At 32.8% G+C, this 27,091-nt stretch overlaps 2 protein-coding genes across 2 annotated transcripts; one reads left to right on the top strand and one right to left on the bottom strand.

Annotated features, from left to right (window-relative positions):
* Positions 1-1,625: 1,625 nt before the first annotated feature.
* LOC100248061 (succinate--CoA ligase [ADP-forming] subunit beta, mitochondrial) lies at positions 1,626-12,598 on the top strand. The gene is made up of 12 exons (XM_002275917.5): positions 1,626-2,024; positions 2,434-2,544; positions 2,857-2,968; positions 3,263-3,327; positions 5,132-5,209; positions 9,458-9,532; positions 9,644-9,796; positions 9,901-10,035; positions 10,198-10,362; positions 10,762-10,884; positions 12,089-12,160; positions 12,267-12,598. Exons 1-12 carry the CDS (start codon positions 1,923-1,925, stop codon positions 12,345-12,347), a joined length of 1,272 nt encoding a protein of 423 aa, XP_002275953.1. The 5' UTR covers positions 1,626-1,922; the 3' UTR covers positions 12,348-12,598.
* A 1,814-nt stretch (positions 12,599-14,412) lies between these two features.
* Positions 14,413-17,899, bottom strand: LOC100254904 (long-chain-alcohol oxidase FAO2). The gene is made up of 3 exons (XM_002272087.5): positions 17,475-17,899; positions 17,036-17,308; positions 14,413-16,376 (listed from the first exon to the last, which is right to left on the bottom strand). Exons 1-3 carry the CDS (start codon positions 17,706-17,708, stop codon positions 14,634-14,636), a joined length of 2,250 nt encoding a protein of 749 aa, XP_002272123.2. The 5' UTR covers positions 17,709-17,899; the 3' UTR covers positions 14,413-14,633.
* Positions 17,900-27,091: the final 9,192 nt, after the last annotated feature.

Raw genomic sequence — 27,091 nt, 5'->3', positions numbered from 1 at the left:
CCAGTTTTCAATTTTTTTTTTAATTCTATCCTTTTCATTTCTCATTAGGGTTTTAAGTTACTAAAAATTCCGTTTTTAAATAAACTTACTATCTTTCCTTTCAAGTAAGCACTTTCATGAACTTTCTTTGATTTTAAAATAATTTTTTTGTTTTCCTTGATTTCTAATAAGCATGAAGATAATTTTCATAATTCCAAAATAATGGAATTTGTGGGATTAATTCATGCAAAATCAATTGGGCTTTAGTGGGGGCCCTGCATATGAGTTTTCTCTTCTGATTGTCAACTATTGTGATTAATGAATATTGTTTGATTTTTGTCCTGATCTTTGATATGCATGTGATAATTTTATACTTGAACTAACCTTGTTTCCATAATATCACACTATTACTTGTTGCTAAGGTACGTTCTCACTCCCACTATGTTTATTCTTATGTATGATTCGCTTTATTATTTTATTATTTCATTGGTATCTATTGATTTTCTTATCAATCGTCACATTTGTCTCACCTTATTTAGTAGAGACCTTATTATAGGGCTTAGAGGGGTGTTATGACTCATCACCGTACCTTCCCAATAGGCAACTTGACCCACGGACCCAATTTTGGTTTTCCACATACTGTCTTTTCCAAATAAGGAGTCATACTTAGAGTTTTCTTTTTAAAAATAAAACAAAAATAAGTGATAATTCCGATTTTTTCAAAAATAAATTTTCACTAATAAAAGCAAGTCGCTGAATGAGTGGGGACACACGTGAAAAATGCGGGTCCACACAGGTAAAACCATAATTTTTATACCAGAGTTATCATATTTTATATATAAGTTATTAATATTTTTTATTTTTAAAAACAAAAAAATGTATTTAAAAGAAGGCTAAATTATTTACCTTTTGCATTTAAATAGGTAGAAACTTATAAAATCTAATAAGATTTTAAATAAAACAACAAACAAGAAAATAAGATTATTATTTTAAAAATGCTATCAAAAATACTTTTTGGTATTTTATGCATGTAAAATTAAAGAATCGTGGATAGAATAAAAAATATAGGATATTAATTATATTCATAAAATGCCAAAAAAAAAAGGGATAAAATTAGGTGAAAAAAAGGAAATTTAACAACACAAATGACAAAACACATCAAATGAAAAATTATAGATTATAAAATACATTATGGAAAAATAAGTTTTTTTAAAATTTATTTATATTTAGTGTTCCTAGAATCCAAGGTATAAATGAGAAAAAAAAAGTATAGGGTTATTTAAGTAAAAAGGGTATTGAAAACTCAATTTTTAGAAATCTAAGTTTTGTTTTAAAAAATAGTTATGAAAAATAGTTTTTAAAAATAGTTTAAAAAAACTGTTATTTGATATTTTATAAAGCAAAAGTATATTTGAAAACCTGAAATATTTTTAACATATTTTTAATATTTTAAAAATAAATTTTATATATAATGTTTTATTTTTAATCATTCTATAATTATTTTTTAAAACAGTTCTTAGAAAATAAGTGAAAATAACTAAAACATTATTTAAAAATATTTAGTTTTTTGTTTTTAATAACAAAAAATAGAGAAAAAAAATTTGATTGCCAAATGTATATTTCTTTTTTTTGTTGTTGTCTAGAGAACATTAAATTTGTTTGGAAAACAATTACTAAATAGAACCTAATCCTTCATCCCTTTTTAGCCATATTTTTTTTAAAATGTCTTCATTATTTTTTGGTTTTTTTTTTTTTTTTTTTTTTTTTTTGTAAAAATAACAATTTCTTTATATAAAAAATAATTGTGGAAATTGGAGGAATTTGTAACGGAGTTAACGGAAGCCCCCATCTAGGCAATTTGAAGCTTCTCTTCTCTCTTTTTCTAGGGTTCGGTTTGGATCTTGCTTCTCGGAATCTCTTGATCGTCGCAGCTCTGTAGAAGAATGGTGAGAGGATTGGTCAACAAGCTTGTATCTCGCTCTCTCAACGTCGCCGGAAAATGGCAGCAACAGCAGCTCCGCCGTCTCAACATTCACGAGTATCAGGTCCCTTTTCTCTCCTTCTTTTTCCATCTTTGTTCCATTTTTCATCTTGTGGTCTCTGATGTTCCCTTTTTTGTTTCGTTCATGAGGTAACATAAGAAATTGAAGTGAAAATGAGAATTTTCAGTTTCGTGTTTAGGCTGCTTTGGCTTCGGGAAAATGAAGGCTATATCAGCCATGTTCATTAGGCTTGGTTTGAAAATATGATTGAAGAAGTGTTTATGTGTTTTGTTTTTGTTTTTTCCCATGTTTCTTCAACAGTGGAATAAGAATTACGTGATGTGTCGATTTAGCACTTTTTGCGCTTCTTGTTAGATTTTTTCGGGATCTTCGTGCTGGTTGTTACAGAATTGATGTCTTTTGATTGATGATTGGATTCGATAATTTGTGTTTCTTGGAATTGTGAAATCAGGGGGCTGAGTTGATGAGCAAATATGGAATCAATGTTCCAAAAGGAGTTGCTGTCGGTTCTATTGAAGAAGTTAGGAAGACTATTCAGGATGTGTTTCCTAAGGAAAATGAGGTAACTGCTTAAATTTTTAGGAAATTTGTCAATTCCATATGCCGATGACTGAGATTTCAGAAGAAATTGGTTGGGGGAAATGAAAAGAATGTGAAATTTGAACATTAGGCGATATGTTCTTTTTGGTTTATGAAAGAATGTAAATTCAACTCAACCAACTGATGTGCTGGGTCCTGCTGAATAAAGGCTTTTTATTTTGGGTCTCAAATTATTGAAGATTAATATTTAAGTTTTTGTTCATTTCCCTTCTCTAAATTTCCTCAGCAACCAAATAATGGGAAAAAAGCAATGCTAACTTTGATTCTGGTGCAGTTGGTGGTAAAAAGCCAAATTCTTGCAGGTGGGCGAGGCTTGGGAACATTCAAAAGTGGTCTTAAGGGTGGAGTTCACATTGTTAAGACTGACCAGGTTGAGGAGCTAGCTGGTAATAAGGATTGTATTTTATATTTCATTTTAACACCATAAATTTTTTTTTTTGTTTCCTTAGCTTTGTTTCCTTTGAATCTCTTTTATCATGTAAAGGTAGTTCTACTGTTTGTTTACTGGAGATTCTGGTTTTGTAACATTTTTTACCTTCTTATTGCCATTTTCATGCCTTCCACTTGTGTTTTCACTTCTCAATGGTGGTTTTTTTCACTTATTGATATGTTGCTTCATAAATATGCATGGGACTTTTTGAAAATGCTTATTTTCTCCTCATGTTCTTATTTTTTTCCAGGCAAGATGCTAGGCCAGATCCTTGTCACCAAACAAACTGGCCCCCAAGGCAAAGTTGTCAGCAAGGTATGATGTTGATTATTTATTTATTATTTCATTTATATATTGACATGTTGACTGTCTCAGGCATTATGCACATTCATCATAACATGGATTTGAATCAATTATCACTGTTAACTATCCTCTAGTAGAAAAATCATACAACTAGTTAAGTAGTTGAAAAATATTTGGGATCCAGGTTCTTAGTTTTTCTTGTCTGTTGAAAAGACAATGCTTATACTCTGTTGATCACTTTTCATGTGGTTACTGTCTTCTCAGTTTCGGCTGAATGTGTGAATTGATCTAGATATCATTGAACTTGAAAAGGAACTTGTTGAAGAGTTTTGAATATTTTACAATGTTATTTAGTTCCTTCAATGAGAATGGTGCATGAGGAATGTGAAGACGAGAGTCATGAGACTCAAGTTAACTGTTTTCCTGCTTTTGCTGTGAAGTTGTCATTGTACGCTATGGGAAATTTTTATTGTAGCTTGATCTACTAAAGCATTTCAAAATGGAAAATTTTTTGTGGATGAATGATGCCATGGTTTGAGTTCTGCGACAAAGATGAAAATTGCTGTTTCTTTTAACATCCTCATTAGAACTTTAATTTTATCTGTATAAGCGTCTAGAGATATTAACTTGAAAGTTTACAGTTTCTCTTGCACTTCTAATGTTGAACTTTTGCCAATAGATTTATGGGTAATACTTTCAAACTTTTGTATGCTCATTGCATTAAGGTAATTTCCTGCCTTCCAAAAGGCATTTTAGGTGCATGCCTCAAGATGAGGTGCTGTAGCCTTAACACAAAGGAATTGAGGCTTAAGCCTTAAATATGCAGTAGTTTAATGGGTGTTCAACTTTTGATACGTAGGGCTTGGGCTTTTATGAAACCCTATGAGTATAATTTATAAATTAACTTAGACTTATTTTTCAATTTACTAACTTATATACTTATACGTAATCATTATTTAATTATTGACAGTTATAGGAAGGTTATTGATAGATTTAGGAGAGAGACCACTGTAATTGGTGGATGAAGAAGAGGAAAGGGAGAATATAGAAACTAATGGGAGGATGATAGAACAAGCATGTATGATAATGATTCTTGAGAATATCCTAATAGTGATAATGATGGTGGTACTAAGAGCTATTTGCTGGAGCCTTGAGAGAGGGTTCGATTGTGGGAGAGTGAAAAAGGAACTACACTAAAAATGATTTATTATTATTCTATCTATTTTATGATATTTTATTAGTATTATTATATGATTTATTTGTTTATTTTTATTTTTGGTTTTCGGATGGTGAAGCTTATGCCTTGCCTCATTTGGGAAACATACCTCAAGGCCACTGTTGCCCTTTAAAACATTGTATGATTTATTCTTTACTCTTAAGTAACAACTGGTCCTTTAGAACATATTGATGTACATTTGATTAAATAGGCTTTTTTTGTTAGTTTTTTAAGGCATATTTACCTGCCAGGCTTCATTTGAAATTCCTAATCTTGGTTTTCCAGGGAAAAATTAAGATTATGAAATTACATTGATGGCTATCTATGGCATCTTCATCATGTCTTGAGTATCTTCTGAATCTTTTGAAGCGTATTCTATATCTGGATTGATTCATTTTATGTTATATTTATTGATTGTTTCTGATCAATTTTATTTATTTTTATGTTATATTTATTGTTTTATATTCTGTTACACATTGTGTGCAGCATAGAAACCTCATTTTGTTTATAATCAACTATCATAAAGAAACTTGTTTTTAATTGATACTTGACTATTGTGAAGGAAATTGTTTAGTGATTTTTTATTTATTTATTATGCAGGTTTACTTGTGTGAAAAGATGTCACTTGTCAATGAGATGTACTTTGCTATCACTCTGGATCGTTCATCTGCGGGTCCAGTACGTTCCCAAACTCAGTTTTGGATCTTTGTGTCTGCTTTTGTGAATGATTTGTTTTATTTCAGATAGGAAGTTTAAATTATATTTCCCACTCTTTCTGTATCTTCATGTTTCTGCAAGTCATGTTAATACTTTCCTTTTGAAAGTTGTAAATGACAGTTATGAATGGCATTGGATGAATAATCTGAATGTTCTTTTGTAACTTCTTATAGGGACAAATGAAAGAGTGACTTCTGAACTCCACTATTTTTAGAATGATCATGACAGATTGATGGTTAATTTCCCTGTTAAGTATACGAGTTAGAAGATCTGTATGCCTTTGAAAAAAATTAGTATAATAACGGTTGGAAATTTCATTTTAGTGGCACCATTGTAAATTGAAAGAGGCCATTGGCTAATTCTCCATTTTATATGGATAAATTTTCATGGGCATCTAATTTCATTTCTATTGCCCCTGTGTTCTGGATTTTGGCAGAAATGTGACAAGAAATATGTACACTGTCTGACTTATGACATGGAATTAGATGGAGAACACAATGTAGGGCACCAAATCACCCCATCATTATCCTGCTAGCTAAGCTTTTTCGATCTGCTCCCTTGTTGTTGTATGCTCATTGCTCCTTTTTTATGAAATGCCTGCATGAGTGAAATGACTGCCTTTAGGTTGGATACTGTTCTACTATGCCACCCAGGCATCCTTGAAAGTGCCATACAACATGGTGTGGCACCTTGATGCTTGATCTTACACCTGGTTCAGGAGTAAGTCCAGGAAACTGGGAACAAGATTCCACTTCTTGATGTCAGTTTAAACATGATACCTTGAATGTTGGGATGGCTTGAAGGTCTTTTGGAGTGAAATGCCTGGTCGTTGTTGGTTTGTAGAAGTCAAGGTCAGGTTGTTGAGGTATCTTCTAAGATCATACAGAATATCAACATGTGAACTCTCTAATGAGTCCCATGGATCATGCATCTTGCTTACCAGGTGCATAGATGCTATCTAATCTTAAGCTTGGCATTGGTTGCACTCAAGGTGTGGTAAGTTCTCAATTAAAGCTTTCTACTCCTTTTTGGCACTATGGGGTTCAGAGATTTTTGCCACTGGAGTTATTTGGAAAGCATGGTCTCGAAAAGAGTGGTTTTCTTTCTTTCTTTCTTTCTTTTTTTTTTTTTTGGGCATAGGAAGCAACATTGGGAAGGATGTAGATGTTAAACCAGTTGAAAAGGAGAGGGGTGTCTTTAGGGAATAGATGTTACACGTGTAAGAAGGAAGAATAATCCATTGATCACATGCTTCTTCATTGTGCTTCACCAGGAAATTTGTTATAGTTGGTTTTCTCTGTGTTCAGGTTTCATTGGATGATGCACTTTTCAAATAGATTGATTTTGCTAATTGGAATGGGTTCTATGTGGTGTACCCTTCTTATGCTGTTCTTTTTTGCTTGGTGCCCTTACTTCTTGTGTACTTTGGCATGCCTTAGCTGCGGGCCTTTTTGTATTATCTCTTTTTATATTTACATATATTATTTATTGAGTGCTTTTTAAAAAAAAATATATCCTACTCCAACACTTGTCTAGTTGATAGCATCCCATATTTCGATGGCCTACAGTATACATGACAATGCAGCCCAAGGTCCTCAACCAAGCTGGTAGCATACAGCACCTATTGGGTCACTACTGTGCATCAATTAGCTTGTAGCAATGAAGTGTTGTTCTGATCCAATATCTGATGTAGGACAACCCTAGGATGGTTGCCTACACTCAAGGGTAGGTGGGCTAGGGTTTTATTTTTTGGGTGTAAGGAGAGGAACAAAGAATCAATTTTATGGTATAGAAAATTATAAGATAAGAAATAGAGAGAAAAGAAGAAGTAATGAAGAAAAGATGGAAAACCTTAGAGTCTCACTAAGGCCTTCTAGGAGTCTCACCTAGAAGAAAATCAATGGAGTCTCACCATTGAGGGTTGCAACCTTGCAATGAAAGAAAATATGATATAATTCATATCAAATTATCTCTTTGATTTACATTGATTAGCCTATTTATAGACTTCTCTAAGAAATCCAAAGTCTACTAGGCCTCTAATAACCTATGATTCTAATTCTAATTATAACATTCAAAGTCTACTAGGACTATAATAACCTATCATGACTCAAATTCTAATTATATTATAACTCAACTAGCTAATCCTAATTTAATTCCAAGTAATATTAATCTTACTTTAATTACAACTAATACTAATTCCCTTTCTTGATATATATCTTGAAGATTCATCCTCATCAATATCATATACCTCAAATTACACCAGCTCTTACTGCCAGGCTGTGTTGAACTGAGCAGGGCCTCCAACATGACTTTTTCACTTCCATCACCGAAAGGACTACACTTCCTCCTTGCACACCATGCAACTTTTTTGACCCAGTACAGATACATCTATCACGTGAAGAAGCCAGATACATAAATATGTAATGGCAAAAACCAAGAATCTGGCTGAGAGCATGTATCCATGGTAGCTCCTCTTTGCCATGCAAACATCATGTTGACATTTATGGGGTTATTCTCTACTACCATTGCAAAAGATTCATTGGTAGCAGAGGTGTGGGAACAGGTTAGGGAGGAAGGCTTTTGAAGTCCTTTTTTTTCAAGGTGGTTCCATGATTGAGAGCTTGGAGAAGTTGAGACCTTTTTTCATAAATTGAACACGAGTTTAATGAGAAGGGATGAAGGTGATAGAATGGTTTGGAAGGACTCTCAAGTGTAGCTATTCAAACTCAAGCAAGGCATGTCCACATACTTGGTATTGGAGTTGCCATGGTAGTCACCATGTATTATTTTTCGCATGAAGAAACTATATCCAACCCTTGGTTCTGAGTGTTATGCACAGTGTTGGCATTTCTGTGGCCTTTTTTACAACCTCCTATAGGGCTTTTGTAATACGAAGATTAGGAATGCCTTTCAGAATGCCCAAAACCCATAAATCGCCTTGGGGGTGATTTTGTTGATGTGAAAACATGGTAGTTTGGAGGTTGGCTGCCAATTAACAGTATTTCTCCTTATCTGGAAATACTATCATTACCACTGCTCAAGCAGTCATATTGAGCTTAATAAAGCAAATACTCCAACTATTGGACAATTAATTTCTATAATATCTAGAGAGTTGAAGTAAGCTTTGAGACAGTCATGCTAGAAGTACCCTTGAGAACACATTTTGCTTAAAAACTGGGTCGCATTGCCCCACATTCAACTAATTCAAAGCCTAGCAATTTATGTTGCTAGTGAACTAATTTTGTGTAGCAATCTTGGGATGATGAAAATCTTCTTCTTTCAAATGACATTTGATAGGTATGTGAGAATTAGAAGAGACAATCAGGATTTCTGCACCCTTGAAACCTATATGGATAGACAAGGCTGAGAAGCCACTTTGATCTGTTAAGAATTCTGCAAGGTGAAACTAGGCTTGCTCCTCTTGTTGTGCAAAGACAACAGTGGGAGATGCCCCTTGGCCTCTTCTTGTGCAAGCCAAGAGTGGGCATGCAGATTGCTTTGTTTGCTGTAGTTTTTTGGGCGTCAGGACAGACTTCATGTTGGGACCTGGTAGTTTAACTTGGCCTTAGATTGAATGAATCATGGGATGGTGTCTGGCGGCCTATGGCTTATATGAATAAAGTTATTCATGGGCTGCATTTGTCTGCAGGTTCGTGAAGTCTATGTTTACTGCATTCTTGGCTACTGTTGCATCTCAAGCAAGGAGTGGTTGTGGTCCTATGGAATTCAAAGGGATTATCTCTGTTCCTTTAATTAGTAGTAATCTCTTCCAAAGGGATGATCTCTGTTCCTTTAATCAGTTGGAATCTCTTTTCTCCTCCATAGAAGAAATATCATTTTTATTGTACACCAAACATGCTTTGATGTTACCTGTTAACAAATTATGGCTAGTGTTAGTTTGCATGGTGACTTCCAGTTGAACTGATCTACAAGCTGTTTGTGTTATAAATTTGTGAGGATCCTTAACCCTTGAAACTGGTTACAGATAGGAATCAATCGCACTGTTCTGGATTGATCTTATACTGGATGTGTTGTTATTTGTATGATTATTTAATTTAGACACAAATTTTGTACACCACCACATACAGATGGCTCCTATCAGTGCTTTGGTCCTGCCCATATTTGTGTGTTTTACCATTTTATCATGAAATTACACTTGAAAATATAGATCTAAATTTAAGATGTTTACTCACATATTCTGCTCTCCAGATCATAATTGCATGTAGAAAGGGAGGAACCAGCATCGAAGACCTTGCAGAGAAATTCCCTGACATGATTGTCAAGGTTATTGTCCCCAATGCTTTATTTTCATGCTTTGACATTGCTATTGAGACAGTTTCTTCTTTACCCTGTTATATTGTTAAAACAGTTGACTCACCATTTATTTCTGATCAGGTACCTATTGATGTTTTTCAAGGAATTACAGATGAAGATGCTGCTAAGGTTGTAGATGGTTTGGCTCCCAAGGTGGCAGATAGAAATGCTTCGATAGAGCAAGTGAAGAAATTATATAAACTATTTTGTGAATGTGACTGCACACTACTGGAAGTGAGCATAAACTCCCTATTTTCAAGCTCCATGAAAATTGACCATTTGTTTGATAATTTTAGATTCTTTTATCGAAAGAATCTTATTCTATTTTGTTTGAACAGATCAATCCCATCGCAGAGACTTCAGATAACCAATTAGTAGCTGCTGATGCAAAGTTGAACTTTGACGATAATGCTGCTTTTCGTCAGAAACATATATTTGCTCTTCGTGATGCAACACAGGAGGATCCTCGAGAGGTTGGGTTACTTCTTTTAATTTCTTGACCCTGTTTTATCTGTGATGTAAGTGGAAAGTAGCACATGTACATACCATAAAGGCAATCCCCCTCTCTTCACAACTACAAGGTAAAACTAAAGAACAATATGTAATGTTCTATTTGTGGTTTCACTGTACAATAGGTGGCTGCTGCCAAAGCAGATTTGAACTACATCGGCTTAGATGGAGAAATTGGTTGCATGGTGAATGGTGCTGGCTTAGCAATGGCTACCATGGATATAATCAAGCTACATGGGGGAACTCCTGCCAATTTTCTAGATGTTGGAGGAAATGCTTCTGAAAGTCAGGTAATGCGAATTTTGCTTCTGATGCATATATTTAGGCATTGGCTTTCTTATTGTAGTAGAATCCTTTTCTAATTTTGGTTTATTCCATATGATATTTCTTGGCTTGTTCTTAGCATTGTAAATATTTCAATTTTCAAGGCCAAGAAGTGTCTCTCTCTGTTTGTCTCCTTCATGCTTTGAATGCATGCATTTATGTTGTTGGCCTCCTGCTCTATACTCAGATCTTCTTTTTAAATCCTGGTTGTTTTACATTAATATTACTTTGTTTTTAGCATTGCAAATGTTTCAAGGCTGACAACTCTTGCTCTTTCTCTCACATTGATGCACTTAAATACAACTCAAGTTACTGTGTTATAAATAAAGATATATATTTATTAATTCTTAAATTATGTGAAACAGGTGGTGGAAGCATTCAAAATATTGACTGCTGATGATAAGGTCAAAGCAATTTTAGTGAACATTTTTGGAGGAATAATGAAATGTGACATAATAGCAAGTGGAATTGTTAATGCTGCTAAAGAGGTAAGATCTGCATCAAGATTGGTTCAGATTCTGTTGATTACCTACTTTTGCTCATAGTGGCCATTAAATCTTGTCATGCTCTCTAATTATGTCTTCTAGTATTAGTTCATAGTCTTATCCTTGTTTCCATGTTAGATTAGATCTGATTTAAAATGAACTTCACAAACAACTCAGGATGGGAATTTAAGAGCTTGTTTGGGGAAAACTGTTTTCTAGACTCAAAAACACGTTTGGTAATTTTTTTGATAGAAAACAGGCTTTTAAGAACTCGTTTTGGAAATTGGGTGTTTTCTGAGAACATGTTTTAATTGTTTTTACTTGTTTTCTAGGGGTTATTTTGAAAAATAATTCTATAAATATGGAGAATAATTGAAAATAAAACACTACGAATGAAAGTTATTTTAAGAAATATTAGGAAATACAGAAAATAGGTTGAGAATATTTCAATTTCTTGAATAGGCATTTGTTCTAGAAAACATCATAGAATAGTTTAAAAAATAGTCCCAAACTGCCCCTAAGAGTTTGGTGAAAAGTTGTGGTCGGTGAGATTCAATGATTTGTCCCCTTTGCTCCACAGTTGTTGAATCATGAGATGGTTTTTGAGAAGTCTGAAAATTTTGCCAATTTAAGAGGAGAAGATTTGACTGCCAATTTAAACAATGGAGAAATTCATTGGCAGTAGGAAAGCTTAACAATTATAATTATAAGGAGTAGAACTATAGGCAAGGAAATAAAAAATAAAAAATAAAAAACAAAAAAAGTGAAAAGCAAACTTTCTTGTAGCTTGGTCAATAGTTAATGGATAGAGTTCCTGTGTAAGTTTTAGGTTCAGTTTTTTCTTTTTAATTGGTAAACAAAAAAAAATTTATATATAAAAAGAAGAAGGGGTGTTACAGGGAGTATACAAGAGGCGTCTAAAGGCAAGAATAAAAAGGAAGAGGGGATACAAAACATCTCACCAACCCTCATCTAGAACCCAACTAATAAAAAAAGTTGATTAAAGGTAAAGGTCCTTCATCTATAACCGACTTAGTCCAAGATCAAAAATTACATACAAAAGAATTTTTCATCATTTGAACCAAAAGCTCTTCATACCAACTTTTCATTTAGGTTCAGTTTCTTGGTACCCTCTGACCTAAGTTTGACTTAGATAATTTAATTTTCTGCAAATATGTTCTAACTTTTGTTTGATTGGATTTTGAAGGTTTCACTAAAAGTACCGGTGGTTGTTCGGCTTGAAGGCACCAATGTTGACCAAGGAAAAAGAATTCTGAAGGTAAATGCAAAACCTTTGGATGGAATTCAATTTATTTCGAGTGTTTCCAAAAAGGAAAAAAAATCAGAAACATAATACGAGTTGTTGATCACAAATGATATTGCAGGAAAGTGGAATGGCATTGATAACAGCAGAAGATCTGGATGATGCAGCTGAGAAAGCCGTTAAAGCATCAGGAACCTGTTGAGGATGCCACTGTTGGTCCCTTACCTGAGTTACATTTTTATTTGGCTTGAGTTTGATTCTTTTTTGGTAAATCCAATCTGATTTGGTTGCATGTTTCTGTGGAAACGCGCATAGACATTAGTTTCAACCAAATGGTACAATACGGAAACTGATAACGAGAAAAAGATCCAATGGGAGCTGTAATTGTTCCCAAAGCATTTTTGAATAAGCCTGGCCCCTTTTCTCCATTATAAAGGGGAATTCTTCTGATCATGTTCTATTTTGAATCTTTTTTTCCTTCTCATCTTTTCTGTATGGATTTAGAGACTCGTTCACCCAGCTTGGCAAAGTTAGATTTTGCTATTTGAAAATCATTCCCGTCAAAACATATTCGGAATCCGGAGATGCTTCTGGAAAACAGCTTTCAGAGAATAAGTTCCCCCAATTTTTAGTCTGGACATTTTTGGAACCCTTAAGTGGTGTTAGGTCTGAGGCCATTAATTTGGACAACATGGAGCACGTGTAGTCTGTTCTGTTGAAGGAACGAATCCATTTACGTGTTCTATTGAATGATTGAATAAATAACCCATCTTTGATTAGATATTTAGATGTGGCTTAAAAGCTTTCCACATGATTAAAATCATGATTGGTTAGGAGTAAGACAACTCGTAGCATGACTAGTTAGCTGATACTCTTAGAAAGTAGTACTACTATATCATGTGATTTTAAATGTAACGTGCAATTAGGCCCTGGTGTCTGGTCACGAAACCAAGGGGAATTGAGGTATTACCTACCAAAGGGATCAAGAAAGTAGAGCTTTCAATTTTGCTAATATTTTAATTGATGAAGAAATGGAACAGTAAAGAAAAATGACTTGGAAATGAAATGTGTGTGACCCACAATTTAGTACCACCTCCTCCTATCATCAACATGGAGAAGCAAGTGAGAAAAACAGAAGTGATAGTCTTTATTTTACTCATTTTTGTATATCATATATCATCATCACGTAACATACAAGTCATGTTAAAAGATATCTTTCAGGATTCTTCTAAGTTGAGAAGAAAGTTATTAAAGACGTGTTTGGAAGGGATTTGGAAATGGGTTAAAAGCACAAAACACTTAGCTTCAAAAACACAAAAAAAATCACTTGGGATATGATTTTTCTTCAAAATTTCAAAATTTATAATTTTTTTTAATAAAAAAAAATACAAGGTAAGTCTATATTTTTATTTAAGAGGTTCTACTTTTTATATAGAAGTTATTGCTATCATTTGTTTTTAAAAACAAAAAAATAAGAAATATAAGTAAATGGATATTAAGTTGGTATTTGTTTTTTTAATTTCATGTTAAATGTAATTTGCTTTCAAATTTTAAATGATTTGTTTTTAACTTTTTTTTTTAAAAAATTACTAAATAAAAAAATATTTATATTACATTTGTTTTTTTAGCTTTTTGTTGAAAGTAATTTACTTTCAAACTTTAAGTCATTTGTTTTTTTTTTTTTTTTTTTTTTATTGTTTTATGACTTATTAAAAAAAAATTCTAAATAGAAAAAGTCAAAATATTTAACTTTTTCATGGTGATTTTTCTTTACTTTTTAATATTTAATAGAAATAAAATATTAAAAAAACAAATAATCTAATACTTAATACTATTAAACATTAAAATTCTATTTAAAATTAAGTAAAAAAACAAACACAATCTTGCCCTCTAAAATAATCAAAACACAATCTCAACATACTTCATACTCAACAAAAATAAAATAATAAAAAACAAATAACTTAATATTTAATATTATTAAATTGTATTTAGGATTAAGGGAAAAACCGAACACCACCCAAGTGATCCTCTTTAAAAACATTTCTCATGGCATCACAATAAAAGTATCTTAATTAAAATCACTCTAAACATTCTAGTGCCTCTATAAATTTCTTAGGATACTCTTATTCAATAAAGCCATCACTTATCTAAATTGAGACTAGGAAGTGGGCATAGACCAAGCTTTTGGAAGTAGAAGTGCTACCTTGGAACATGCATGGGAGTTACATTTCAGAGTCGAGGAATCGTATGTGAGGAAGACAATGACCTGCTCAAAAACTCTAAAAAGTTGCATAGAATTTATGATTATTGACACCAGTGATACATAAAGTTGCAGAACAATCTTTTCCCAACTAGCTTATTCTTAGGCTTCTCCTTTATTTTACCTTACTTCTTAAGATAATGCAATCAGCTTATTACAATCAAGAACCCTTAAAAGAGGACAAAGAAGGGCAGACAAAAGAAGGGATGAAATCAATCAGTCAGTCAGTCAGTCTGCCAGAAATTCTTGTTTCTTCAAGGACTCTGCAATCCTCTTTGAGATGCAATAAGCAGTTGTCTGGATGGTAATCATTGGATTGATCCCAACTGCACTAGGAAGAACACTTCCATCACATACAAATAGGCCCTTTGCCTCCCAAGTTTCCCCATTTTCATCAACTGCACCTTCTTCCTCTGTAGCACCCATCCTGCAACTTCCCATCTGATGGGCAGAACAATACAAGGTCCAGTGGTCTCCCCGCGAGCACGGCCCTCCTCCAGCCACTACCCCATCCAAAAACTCCTCCACAGCCTCTTCTTTAACCCCTTTACATTTGATACTCTGTCCATCACTCCTGTAGGTGCCCACTTCAACAGCTCCTGCCGCTATCAAAATCCTCAAAGCCTGCCTCAGCCCCACCCTGAGATTTTCTTTATCAGCTGGATGTAACCGATATTTTATCCTGCGTTCCACCTTTACTTCTCCTGCACCCTTATCTCTAGCCAACGCAAAAAGTGTAGCAGTTCTGGAGTACTTCACCATTCTTTCCTTCATGTCAAGTCCTGAAACCCAGGGATGTATTGCAGCAAATGAGGCAGGTCCCAGTGCAGTAGGTTCTACTATTGCCTGTACTCTGGATTCCTCTGAAACCACCTTGTGGAGTGAAGTAAGGAGTCCTCCCTCAAAACATTTGCCTTTGATTCCTGATTGGGACTCTGGGAAGTATCCCCAAACCATTAGTACAGGGTGGAGATGAAGGTTCTTGCCGATGTGTGGATTCTCCAGTCCGCTGGAGAGAAGTAGAGGGGGTGTTAATAGAGATCCACAAGCTGAAACAGTTACTCTAGCTTCAATTTGCAGTTTCTTTGTGACATTCTTGCTAGAAGATGCTACAATCACTCCTGAGCATTTCCTTCTTTTTCTACCATTCTTTTTCTCCTTAAAGATGAGTTTCTCAGCTTTGCATCCTGTTAAGATCACTGCACCGCAGCCCACGGCATCAACCAGCCAAGTAGACTGAGTCCCTTGTTTGTCTCCTCTCGTACAACCATAAGCACAAGAACCACAGTAATGATTCTCCGAGGAATTCCTTGGAATTGATTCAACGTCCAAGCCAAGATTTTCACACCCTTTTCTCAGAACCTGGTTCTGAAACCCTTCCTCTGTACACTTCTCTGTCACACCAATCCTCTTCCACACAGTGTCCATGGCAGATAGGTATTCAGAGCTCCCAAAAAGAGGGAGCTTATGATCTGTTGACCACTCCCTGAGAATGGAATTTGGTGTTTTAATGGCTGCAGACCAGTTTACAGCAGAGCCTCCACCCACTGTTGATCCTGCCAAGATCATCACTTTTGCATCAATAGTTGACATAACCCCGCCTGATTCGTATTGCTCACTCATGGAGGGGCCTTCCAGAGACGAATAATCTTCTGGTTCAAAATAGTTCCCTTTCTCAAGGATGAGAACTTTATAGCCAGAGCTTGCGAGAACAGCAGCAGTAACTCCTCCCCCGCAACCAGAGCCAATGATTACAACATCACATTTGATCTTGCAGATATTTTTTTGATCTTCTATAACTTTGATACCTCTCTGGGAGAGGGATTGGACCAGGGTAGAGTCATTTTCATACATAGTTTCTACAATCCCCTTCCGAATAGGCCTCTCCTTTGGAGGTTTCTTTACATATTCTTTGGTCTCCACATGGTATCCGATTGCATCCCATGCAGGGTTTTCCAAATTATCATCAGTCTGCCACGAACAGAAGAAAAGAAAAACAAACAAACAAAGAACAGATCAGACGAAACAGTGAAGTCTACCCTTCACACAAACATGAAAACTTTTACAAATTGAGTCCCTCATTTAGTGAAGTGTACTGGCATGCATGGGCTTGGTATCTAACACATTTCTGAAATAAATTATTCATTTCATTTGAACTCCCTTTTCCTGAATTATCGGTCAACGGTTACAGTCCCATTTCTGTATTTTGTCATCACATCAATTTCATGTTTAGCAACCTTCATCCCACGGTACCCCCTCTAGTTATCAATTATCAGAGGAAGGAGTTACACATGGTTATATCTGTTCCATTCTCATTCTAATATACCATGATCAAATCACTCTTCATATTTCCTAAAACAAATAATCCTATTAGCGACCTGATGAGGGTGACACAAGTTGATGATAACCCTTGTAAATCAATTTCAAAATTAAGCACAAACCTATAAGAAAATTGGATATACTAAGAAATAAGTTACACTTAAGGCTTTTCCTTAGTATACTTCTATCTTTGGTTTCATGGAAATTGCAGGCTATGCAGAAGCAAGTAATTAGATTGAAAATAGAATAGAGGAATTAGCTTCATAAAGCAGAAAAGAGTTACACATATGGGCATAGATCAGAAGCATTACCCGAGAGAAGAAGATGAAGAAACAGAAGATTTTCATTATCGCAAAGAATAATCTTAAGGGAAACAGAAACCTTTGGCGTGACCAATTCTTGAGAACTTGTTCTCTCTTCTCCAAGGAAATTTCAGAGAACTTGAGAATGAATGGCCATTTCCAACCCAAACAAAGAAACCCACAAAGCAACAATGTCCCCAATCTGGTTGAGAGAATCTTCAGCACTATGCTCACTAACATCACACCTTCTGGCAAACCCCTCTTCTTCAAAAGCTCTGCAGCCTGTTCTTCACCAAAAAGGACGAAAAAAAAAAAAAACAAGAGTTTCAAGTTCAATAACTAACAACACAACCAGTCTCAACAGGCAAATTCACCACAGCCCAGAAGGTTTTAGACTTTGAAAACACCAACCCAGAAAAGAAAGGAGAACTGGGTTATGAATTTTCACCTCATCCGGGACTGGAAACTGAGACCCAGAAGCTTTGTAGAAGGAATAAAGGGCCTCTGGTGGGTTTTCTTTGCTGATGGATTCCAAATGCAGAGGAGGAATGAGAGTCTCACAGATGGAAGCCAGTGCCTGAATCTGAGACGAAGAGAAGCCATGGCTGTAACTGCCTTTCCTCCATCCACCTCTCAGTAATGGATGGCCATGCCCCTCTTCTCTATTGCTCTCCTTCCCCATCTCTCCAACACCCTCTTCAGATTTTTCCTCACTTTCTCCTCCTCAAATGTTTGGGAAAACAAATGCCAGCATACCAAAATTGAAACTTTCTTTTCTTTTTCTTGAAGCTGTTTTTTATAATTTATATAGAAAGAAGTTCCTTTCCTGCTCTTTTGGCCTATTCACCGCGTCTAACTCATCTTCCATTAATGAGGACAACTTTATTATTGCAATAACTTAATAAATTTGATTTTATGGCCTTTCATAATATAAAGGATCTACCGGACTTTCCGTGTTGGGTGGGTTGGTTGTGATAACGATGGTATTTTACAACTCTTCAAATTCCTTAAAATACAAAAAAAGTCAAATATTTTCTACCACTTTTGATTTTAAAATCAAGCATATTTCTACTTTGTATTTTTCTAATTTTGACTTTTTTCTATTTTTTCTTTTCCTTTTCTTATCATCATGATCATCATAGTACATAACCTATTAAATAAGAATAACATTAATACTAATATATATAAAAATGATATAATAATTAATCATGAATTATTTTTGATAATTTAAAAAATAAATTTATTATATTTTTTATTATAAAGATTTCATAAGAAAATATTACAATAATATATTTTTATATTTTTATTAAATAGATTTAAATTTTTTTTAATTTTTTAACTTTATAATATAACTATTAAAAAATTATTATAGTAAAAAAAATTATTTTTATAATTGTTAAAAAATGAAATAAATGCATGTTGTAATGTATTGTACATTTAGTATATTTATGTTATAAGTTTAATATATAAGTGTTATAACTATCACGTCTTTTTTCTTTTCTAATTATCATCATTATCGTCATCATCAATAACCTATCAAATAAGAAAAATATTAATAATAATACATATAAATAATATAACAATTAATTATAAATTATTATTATTATTTAAAAAATTATAACTAACTCATCCAAAATTATAAATGCAAATTTGTTTTCCCCCCCTCCATATGTCCACTACAAGGACCAGTCAAAGTGGGCTGCCTCCCATTCCCATTTTCCACAAAAGCATATAATCCATCAATAATTTCATAAATTATTTTCTTATTTCACATGTTGATTTAGTCAACACAATATTTAATCCCATGGTTGGCTCAAATTAAGATCTCTTAGAAATTACTTTTTTTTTTTTTAATTTGAGATTGTAAAAGTTTTGTAATATCTCAATTTTTTAATAATTTTTATTTTAAAATCATATTTGATTAGTTAAAAATAACATGGAATATAATAAATTATCTCATCTTTAATTTTATCTTGTGTTCAACTAAATATGAGATAAAATAAGTGATAAGATATATTATCCACATTTTTTTATATTCATTTTATATAAAATATGTTAATTTTAAACTAAAATATTAGGATATATATTTCCCGTTGTTGGTAGATTAGAAGGTTGATCACGTCCATTAATTCCCCTTATGTTCGAATGTTGTGGGTATTTGAGTGAATGCACTATAAGGTTAGGGTATACGTATTTCCTGACACCAATTGAAAGTTGGTAGCGCTTGAAGTCCTACACCCGTGTATCATAAATGTATTTATTTTTATTAATTTTTAATTTTATATATTACTTATTTTATAAAATAAAAAAAATTATAAAATTAAATTTATTGTTAAAAACAAGAATTAAAAAATATTTATAAAATATATTGTAAAATAATATTAATATATTTTTACTTATAAAGTTTAAATATTTTCATCATGAATATTGTTAAATCTTAAAAAAAAAAAAGTCATTTTTTATTAGAAAATATTAGAATTTAATATAATTTTTATTTTAAAAATTGAAAAATAATACATATTCTATTTTATTTTTATTAATTTTACAAACTAAATATAAATATAATATTATATATCCTATTGGTTATGTTAGTCTATGATATCATGTTTGTTGAATATATTGATATGTTAATTTCAAGTTAAGTTATAATATATATATATATATCATGCATCATAAACTATTTATTTTTATTATTTATTATTTTTTATATTACTTATTTTTAAAAAATAAAAAAATGATTAAAAATTAAATTTGTGATTAAAAAAGAAGAACTAAAAAAATCTTTATAAAATAATAATAATAATAATAATAATATTTATATATTGAATAACATAATATAAAAAAAATTATTTATAAAATTTAAATATTTTAATCATGAATATTGTTTAACAAGAAAATTTTCATATTTTTTTAAGTCTATATACTAAAATGCAATATAATTTTTATTTTAAACAAATATTGACATTGAAAAATAATATATATTCCATTTTATTTTTTAATTTATTTTACAAACTAAATATAAGTATAACATAATATATCCATATATCATCTTAAGATTTGATGTTTATGAGATATAATATTTAAAGATATCATATTGGGAAATCCATATGGGGAAATCCACAAAGACGGGCGACATGCAATCATGCAAAAGAAGGGTAGTCATGTAACATGCAGTCAAACAATGAACATAATATATCACTCATGCACACATACAAATTATGACAATCAGATAAAGAGTGATACAATCATCATGCCCAAAGACGATCGAGAGAATATACAAGCTAGATGATCAACATGTCAAGTCAATGAATATATAACAATGAGTCTATACATGCAAGGCGACCAAAATAATCATGGCAAATACCGGAATCACTATGCTAAGCGAAACAAGATAGGTAATCAATGCAATCAACATATCAATATCCCCAACGAATATGGCAATGAAGTACAAAGAAAATAGTTATCTCGAGATCCTCAATCAAAACAAATCAATCATCATAAATAGCATGTCAAATATCTCAAACAAATATATCAATGGAGCGCGAAAAGAATCACTACATCAAAATTCTCAATCAAGATGATCGACCAACACGATCAATATGCCAATGTCCCAAGTGAAAACTCGGGAACTCCCAATGTGCAATCAAGAGACAGGTAATCACTGATTGACTCATCAAATGCCACATTTGCTTCATCCTAAGTTCAAGTTTGACCCTCTAAGACCTCCCCAGTGGAGTCGCCATTTTATGGACCCCGCATTTCGGCTCATGCGTTTTCCACTTGATAGTGAGCTTAATTTGTATTTGAAAAATGATTTTATTGATTATGAAAAATGACTTGGAGTCGCCACTTATTTTTGTTTTATTTTTTTAAAAGGATAAACAAAATAAGAAAGAAAGCCCTAAGTGTGACTCCTCATTTTGGAAAATGTGATCTACGAAAAACCGGATCGAACTCGGAGGTCAGGTTACTTATTGGGAAGATACAGTAAAAACTGTAGCACCCCTCTAAGTCTCTAAAGTCGGGTCTCTACTAATAAAATGAAGCTGACATGACAATCAATAGGAAAATCAATGGAAACTCAAATCAATCATGCACATATGGGAATCAAAACATGCATAGAGAATGACTAGAAAGAGAGTGGATGCGTACCTGGGCCACAAACGAGCAATGCACTATCATAAAAATAGGGTCAGTGTACAATAAATAAAAAACACAAAACCTATCACATACATCGCCGAACAGAAATTGAAACAGCTCGAGGGAAAACTGGATTTTTGAAGTTTATTTGAAAATTGGAGTCTTTGAGATTATTTGAAAATTGGAGTTTTAGAGGTTATTTGAAAATATGATTTTTAGAAATTAAATGTAAGAATGAGTTTTTTTTTTAGAAGTTAAATTTGAAAGAGATTGGAACCTTGAAAATTATTTGAGAGTTCGGGATTAAGTTACGAAAATTGGGACCTCGGAAATCAAATTTTGAAGGAAAACCAGGATTGAAGATCATTCGAGAAGTAGAAGCTGTGAAAATCTAATTATAAAAATTGGAAATCTTGAGGATCATTCGGAAGCAGAATTTTTAGAAATGAATGGATAAAATGATAATAGTAAATAAGTAACGGAAGAAATGTGAGAATTAAGATATCGGAAACTGATAATTAAGTTCAGAAATTGAAAAATTGAAGTTTCAGATAACTAAATTTGGAAATCGGAATTTTGAAGAATTATTTAAGGACAGAATTTTAAATAAATGAATAAGTGAATAAATAAATGAATGGATAATAATAATGACGAAATAATAATGACTGGATAAATAATTGTGAACGTTAAAATTTTGGAAATTGGAAATTGAACTTAGGGATCGGAAATTTAAAGAATTATTTAGAGGGGGGATTTCAAATAAATGGATAGGTGGACGAGTGAATAAGTAAATGAATGGAATAATAACGATGACGAAATAACAAAGATTAGGAAAGTTGCGAAATATAGAATTTTAGAGATTGAAGATTAAACTTAGAGATTTGAAAATTTAAGAGATTATTTAGACATGAGATCTTTAATATATGAACAAGTGAATAAATAAATGGATGGGATAACATTAATAACGAAAATAATCATTAAACAGCTGAATGTGAATAGTGGAATTTTTTAGATTGGAAATTAAATTTGGACGTTGAGTTTTTGAAGAACTGGACTTCAATTATTGAAATAAATATATAAATATGGGATAATAATACTAATTAACGAGAATAATATTTAGGTGAATAAAGATGAATAGTAGAATTTTTTGGATTGAAAATTTAATTAGGACATTGAATTTTTGAAGAATTGGGCTTTAAGGAATGAGATTTTTAAAGGAGGATAAATAAACACATGAGGAATAATAATAATAATTAACAAACATAATATTTAAATAATGAAATTGAATAGTGGAAATTTTGAGATTGAAAATTTAATTAGGACATTGGATTTTTGAAGAATTGGGCTTTAAGGAATGAGATTTTTTAAAAGAGGATAGAAAAATACATAAGAAATAATAATAATAATTAACAAACATAATATTTAAACGAATGAAATTTTGAAATTGAAAATTTAATTAGGACATTAGATTTTTGAAGAATTGGGCTTTAAGGAATGAGATTTTTAAAAGAGGATAAATAAACACATGAGGAATAATAATAATAATTAACAAACATAATATTTAAACAATGAAATTGAATAGTGGAAATTTTGAGATTGAAAATTTAATTAGGACATTGGATTTTTGAAGAATTGGGCTTATTGATGATTTTTAAAAGAGGATAGAAAAATACATAAGAAATAATAATAATAATTAACAAACATAATATTTAAACGAATGAAATTTGAATAGTGGAAATTTTGATATTGAAAATTTAATTAGGACATTAGATTTTTGAAGAATTGGGCTTTAAGAAATGAGATTTTTAAAAGAGGATAAATAAACACATGATGAATAATAATAATAATTAACAAACATAATATTTAAACAATGAAATTGAATAGTGGAAATTTTGAGATTGAAAATTTAATTAGAACATTGGATTTTTGAAGAATTGGGCTTTAAGGAATGAGATTTTTAAAAGAGGATAGAAAAATACATAAGAAATAATAATAATAATTAACAAACATAATATTTAAACTAATGAAATTTGAATAGTTGAAATTTTGAGATTGAAAATTTAATTAGGACATTAGATTTTTGAAGAATTGGGCTTTAAGGAATGAGATTTTTAAAAGAGGATAAATAAACACATGAGGAATAATAATAATAATTAACAAACATAATATTTAAACAAATGAAATTGAATAGTGGAAATTTTAAGATTGAAAATTTAATTAGGGCATTAGATTTTTGAAGAATTGGGCTTTAAGGAATGAGATTTTTAAAAGAGGATAAATAAATACATGAGAAATAATCATGATAATTAACAAACATAATATTTAAACAATGAAATTGAATAGTGGAAATTTTGAAATTGAAAATTTAATTAGGACATTAGATTTTTGAAGAATTGGGCTTTAAGGAATGAGATTTTTAAAAGAGGATAAATAAATACATGAGAAATAATAATGATAATTAACAAACATAATATTTAAACGAATGAAATTTGAATAGTGGAAATTTTGAGATTGAAAATTTAATTAGGACATTAGATTTTTGAAGAATTGGGCTTTAAGGAATGAGATAAATATGGGATAATAATTCCAATTGATGAAAATAAGATTTAAACGAATTATAGAATTTTTAAGATTGAAAAATTAAATTAAAACATGAGATTTTTGAAGGATTAGGCTTTAAATGAATAGATAAGTATGAGATAATAATTCCGATTGATGAAAATGAGATTTTTAAAAGAATTGTAGAATTTTTAGGATTGAAAAATTAAATTTAAAACATGGGATTTTTGAAGGATTAGACTTTGGACCTAGGTTTTGAAAATGAGATTAAAAGCTTGGAATGTAGTAAATTCATCGAGACCAACGTAAGTTAATTATAAAAAACTTTCATATATGATGATTAAGCATAACCAAAGAAGGGAACATAAGATACGAATTATTTTAAGTTTTGAAAAGGATATTCAACCTTAATAGTTTGTCTTTTAATTATGCTTAAGTCGAATTAAAGAAGGTAGGTAAAAATATAATAAAATGTAAATAAAATTAAATAATAAATTAATAGATTATGAAGATTAGGGGTTTAGAGATTTCTTTTTTTTTAGAAATGAGGCAGCCAAATGGGCTAACCCAACATGGACTTGGGCCATGAGGGTGGCTGGCATGGGGAGCATGAGGCCCTCCATCAACAATGTTTGGGCTGGGCTCCAATTCAAGCCCAAACCATCACCAACACAAACTCCATCACAACCCACTTCTTCTCAAGCCCTCCATTTATTTAAGAGAACATTGCCCTCCATCAATATGCCTGGGTTGGGCTTCTTCTCAAGCCCAATGTCCATCATGGGCAAGCCCAAGAAAAACTCCATCTCAGCCCACTTTCTGATCACCTCAGGCTTTTCCCTCACCCACCAATGGAGCACCTCTCATGCACGGGAAACAGCAAGAACACCACCAACCCGCCAAGTTTCTACCCAAATAACGAAACCTCCAGCATCTTCAATCCTTTGACGTTCATCAGATCTATCAGATTTGTGATCAGTGGACAGCGGGATAGCTGAACCAGCTCTACAAGCAGCCACTCTTCTAGCAGGGTACACGACGAAGAACAACGGGGATAATTCCGGCCCGGTACCCGGCGATCCTGAGAAGCACGGGCATGGCAAGGTTGAAGTGGGGACAAGGAGAGTTGCATCAGTCGCCATTGTAGCTGGGAAAAGCGTAGCCTGGAGGGCAGAAGTTGGTGGCGATGACGAAGATGGAGGGGGCTACCGGAGTGGCACCATTGGCGCAAACGCCGAGGATTCAAGCATGAACCAAGGTGAGAAAAGAGAAGAGTGAAGCAAGGGAAAGAATAATAAGAAGAACCATTGAGAGAGAGAGTATAAGGTGGTGAAGATGCAGTATGGTGCTGGATATATTGGAGCATAACAGTGGATATTGGTAAGGGAGGGCTATGTGCATGAAAAGAAGGCAAATCTAAGACAAAGCAATGTTGAGCTTGAAAACTAAGTGGTGGCATCAAAATAGATCCAATATTATGAAAAAGAAACAGGGTATAAGAAAAAGAGAAACAGAGTAGAGAATGAAAGAGAAGAAGCAACAGAATGATCTGTATCGTTCTCATTCATCATCTGAAATATGTGTAGGAAAGCTCTAGATATAGGAGGCTGGAAACAAAGAATGCTATAACTAATCTGAAACTAATCTATAGCTAACCTGTAACTAATTCCAGCTCATCCTCTTACAATTGTTTAACAAACTAACAGAATCTTATTTCTCACAGTTAAGAAAACTTTAATACTCTCCCTCAAGATGGAGAATGAATATTATGAGTTCTCATCTTGTCAAGTAGAAATGTGAACTGTGTTGGATGGAGGGCCTTTGTTAATAGGTCTGCTACTTGATGTTGAGAAGAAACATGAAGTGTTTTCAATCTGCCATCCTGGACCTTCTCCCTTACTAAGTGACAATCAATTTCAATATGTTTTGTTCTTTCATGGAAAATAGGATTTGCTGCTATGTGCAAGGCAGCTTGATTATCACAATACAACAATGCTGGTTGTGGATGATTTATGTGCAAATCTTTGAATAAGGAAAACATCCACATTAATTCACATGTAGCATTTGCCATGGAACGGTATTCAGCTTCAACAGATGATCTAGACACAGTCTGTTGTTTCTTTGACTTCCAAGAGACTAAGGAATCACCAATGAAAACACAAAATCCACTAATTGATCTCCTGGTATCTGGACAAGCAGCCCAATTAGAATCTACAAAAGCTTTCAATTCTATGGCAGATGAAGAGGAATAAAAGAGACCTTGACCAACTGTAGCTTTAACATACTATAAAACATGATATGCTGCTTGTAGATGAGGAATCCGAGGCTTGGCAAGAAACTGACTCAACCAATTAACAGAAAATGATAAATCTGGTCTTGTTATTGTAAGGTAAAGTAATTTACCAATCATTCTTCTATACATAGAAGGATCATCAAGTAAATCTCCTTCATCGTGTGAGAGTTTAACATTTGGATCCATAGGAGTCTTTCTAGTTTTGCAGCCAAGATATCCCGTGTCAAACAAGAGTTGCAAAGCATAGTGTCTTTGACTAATAGAAATTCCTTTAGAGGATCTACCAACTTCAAGACCAAGGAAATATTTCAGATTTCCTAGATCTTTAAGTTTAAAACAGCCATTAAGAAACTTCTTCAACTCATCCACATTTTCTTGATCATTACTTGCTATGACGATGTCATCAACATAAACTAGTAATGCAATGAAGAATTACCATTGATCTTAACAAATTGGGAATTGTCAGAAGCTGATTGTTTAAAACCTATGCTGATAAGAACACTAGAGAACTTAGAGAACCATTGGCGAGATGCTTGTTTTAGCCCATAAAGGGACTTGTGAAGTTTGCAAATAGTGTTGATAGGTAAGGACTCCCCCTCATGGTAAAGACCAGGTGGTAAAGACATGTAGACTTCCTCATGAAGATCACCATGCAAAAATGCATTATTGACGTCAAGCTGAGTGAGACTCCAGCTATGAACAACAGCTAGAGCAAGAAGAACCTTAACAGTTACCAATTTTGCAACGGGAGAAAAAGTGTCAAGGTAATCAACACCTTCTTGTTGAGTGTAGCCTTTGGCTACCAAACGGGCTTTATATTATTCAATGGTTCCATCAGCTCGATACTTGATTCGGTAGACCCACTTGCATCCAACAGTGTGTTTACCATGAGGTAGTGTGGTCAATGACCAAGTGCTATTTTCTTTAAGACCTCTCAATTCCTCAGACATTGCTGCTTGCCACTCTAGAACAACTGCAGCCTCAGCATAAGTAGTAGGCTCAAAATTTGAAGAAATGGCATTAACAAGAGTTGTGTGAGGGGTGGATAATTTATGGTAATCAAGTACTTGAGA

The sequence above is a fragment of the Vitis vinifera genome, chromosome 7 (genome assembly GCF_030704535.1).
Source record: "Vitis vinifera cultivar Pinot Noir 40024 chromosome 7, ASM3070453v1".
Lineage (NCBI taxonomy): Eukaryota > Viridiplantae > Streptophyta > Magnoliopsida > Vitales > Vitaceae > Vitis > Vitis vinifera.
This window is presented reverse-complemented; position numbering and strand designations above follow the sequence as displayed.

Coding starts and splice junctions, on each gene's coding strand:
- LOC100248061 (XM_002275917.5), top strand. CDS start 1,923: ATGGTGAGAGGATTGGTCAACAAGCTTGTATCTCGCTCTCTCAACGTC. Junction 10,885..12,088: donor TTGTTAATGCTGCTAAAGAG/GTAAGATCTGCA, acceptor TGGATTTTGAAG/GTTTCACTAAAAGTACCGGT. Junction 12,161..12,266: donor AAGGAAAAAGAATTCTGAAG/GTAAATGCAAAA, acceptor ATGATATTGCAG/GAAAGTGGAATGGCATTGAT.
- LOC100254904 (XM_002272087.5), bottom strand. CDS start 17,708: ATGGGGAAGGAGAGCAATAGAGAAGAGGGGCATGGCCATCCATTACTG. Junction 17,309..17,474: donor AGTTTCCAGTCCCGGATGAG/GTGAAAATTCAT, acceptor GGTGAAGAACAG/GCTGCAGAGCTTTTGAAGAA. Junction 16,377..17,035: donor TCTTCATCTTCTTCTCTCGG/GTAATGCTTCTG, acceptor TGTTCGTGGCAG/ACTGATGATAATTTGGAAAA.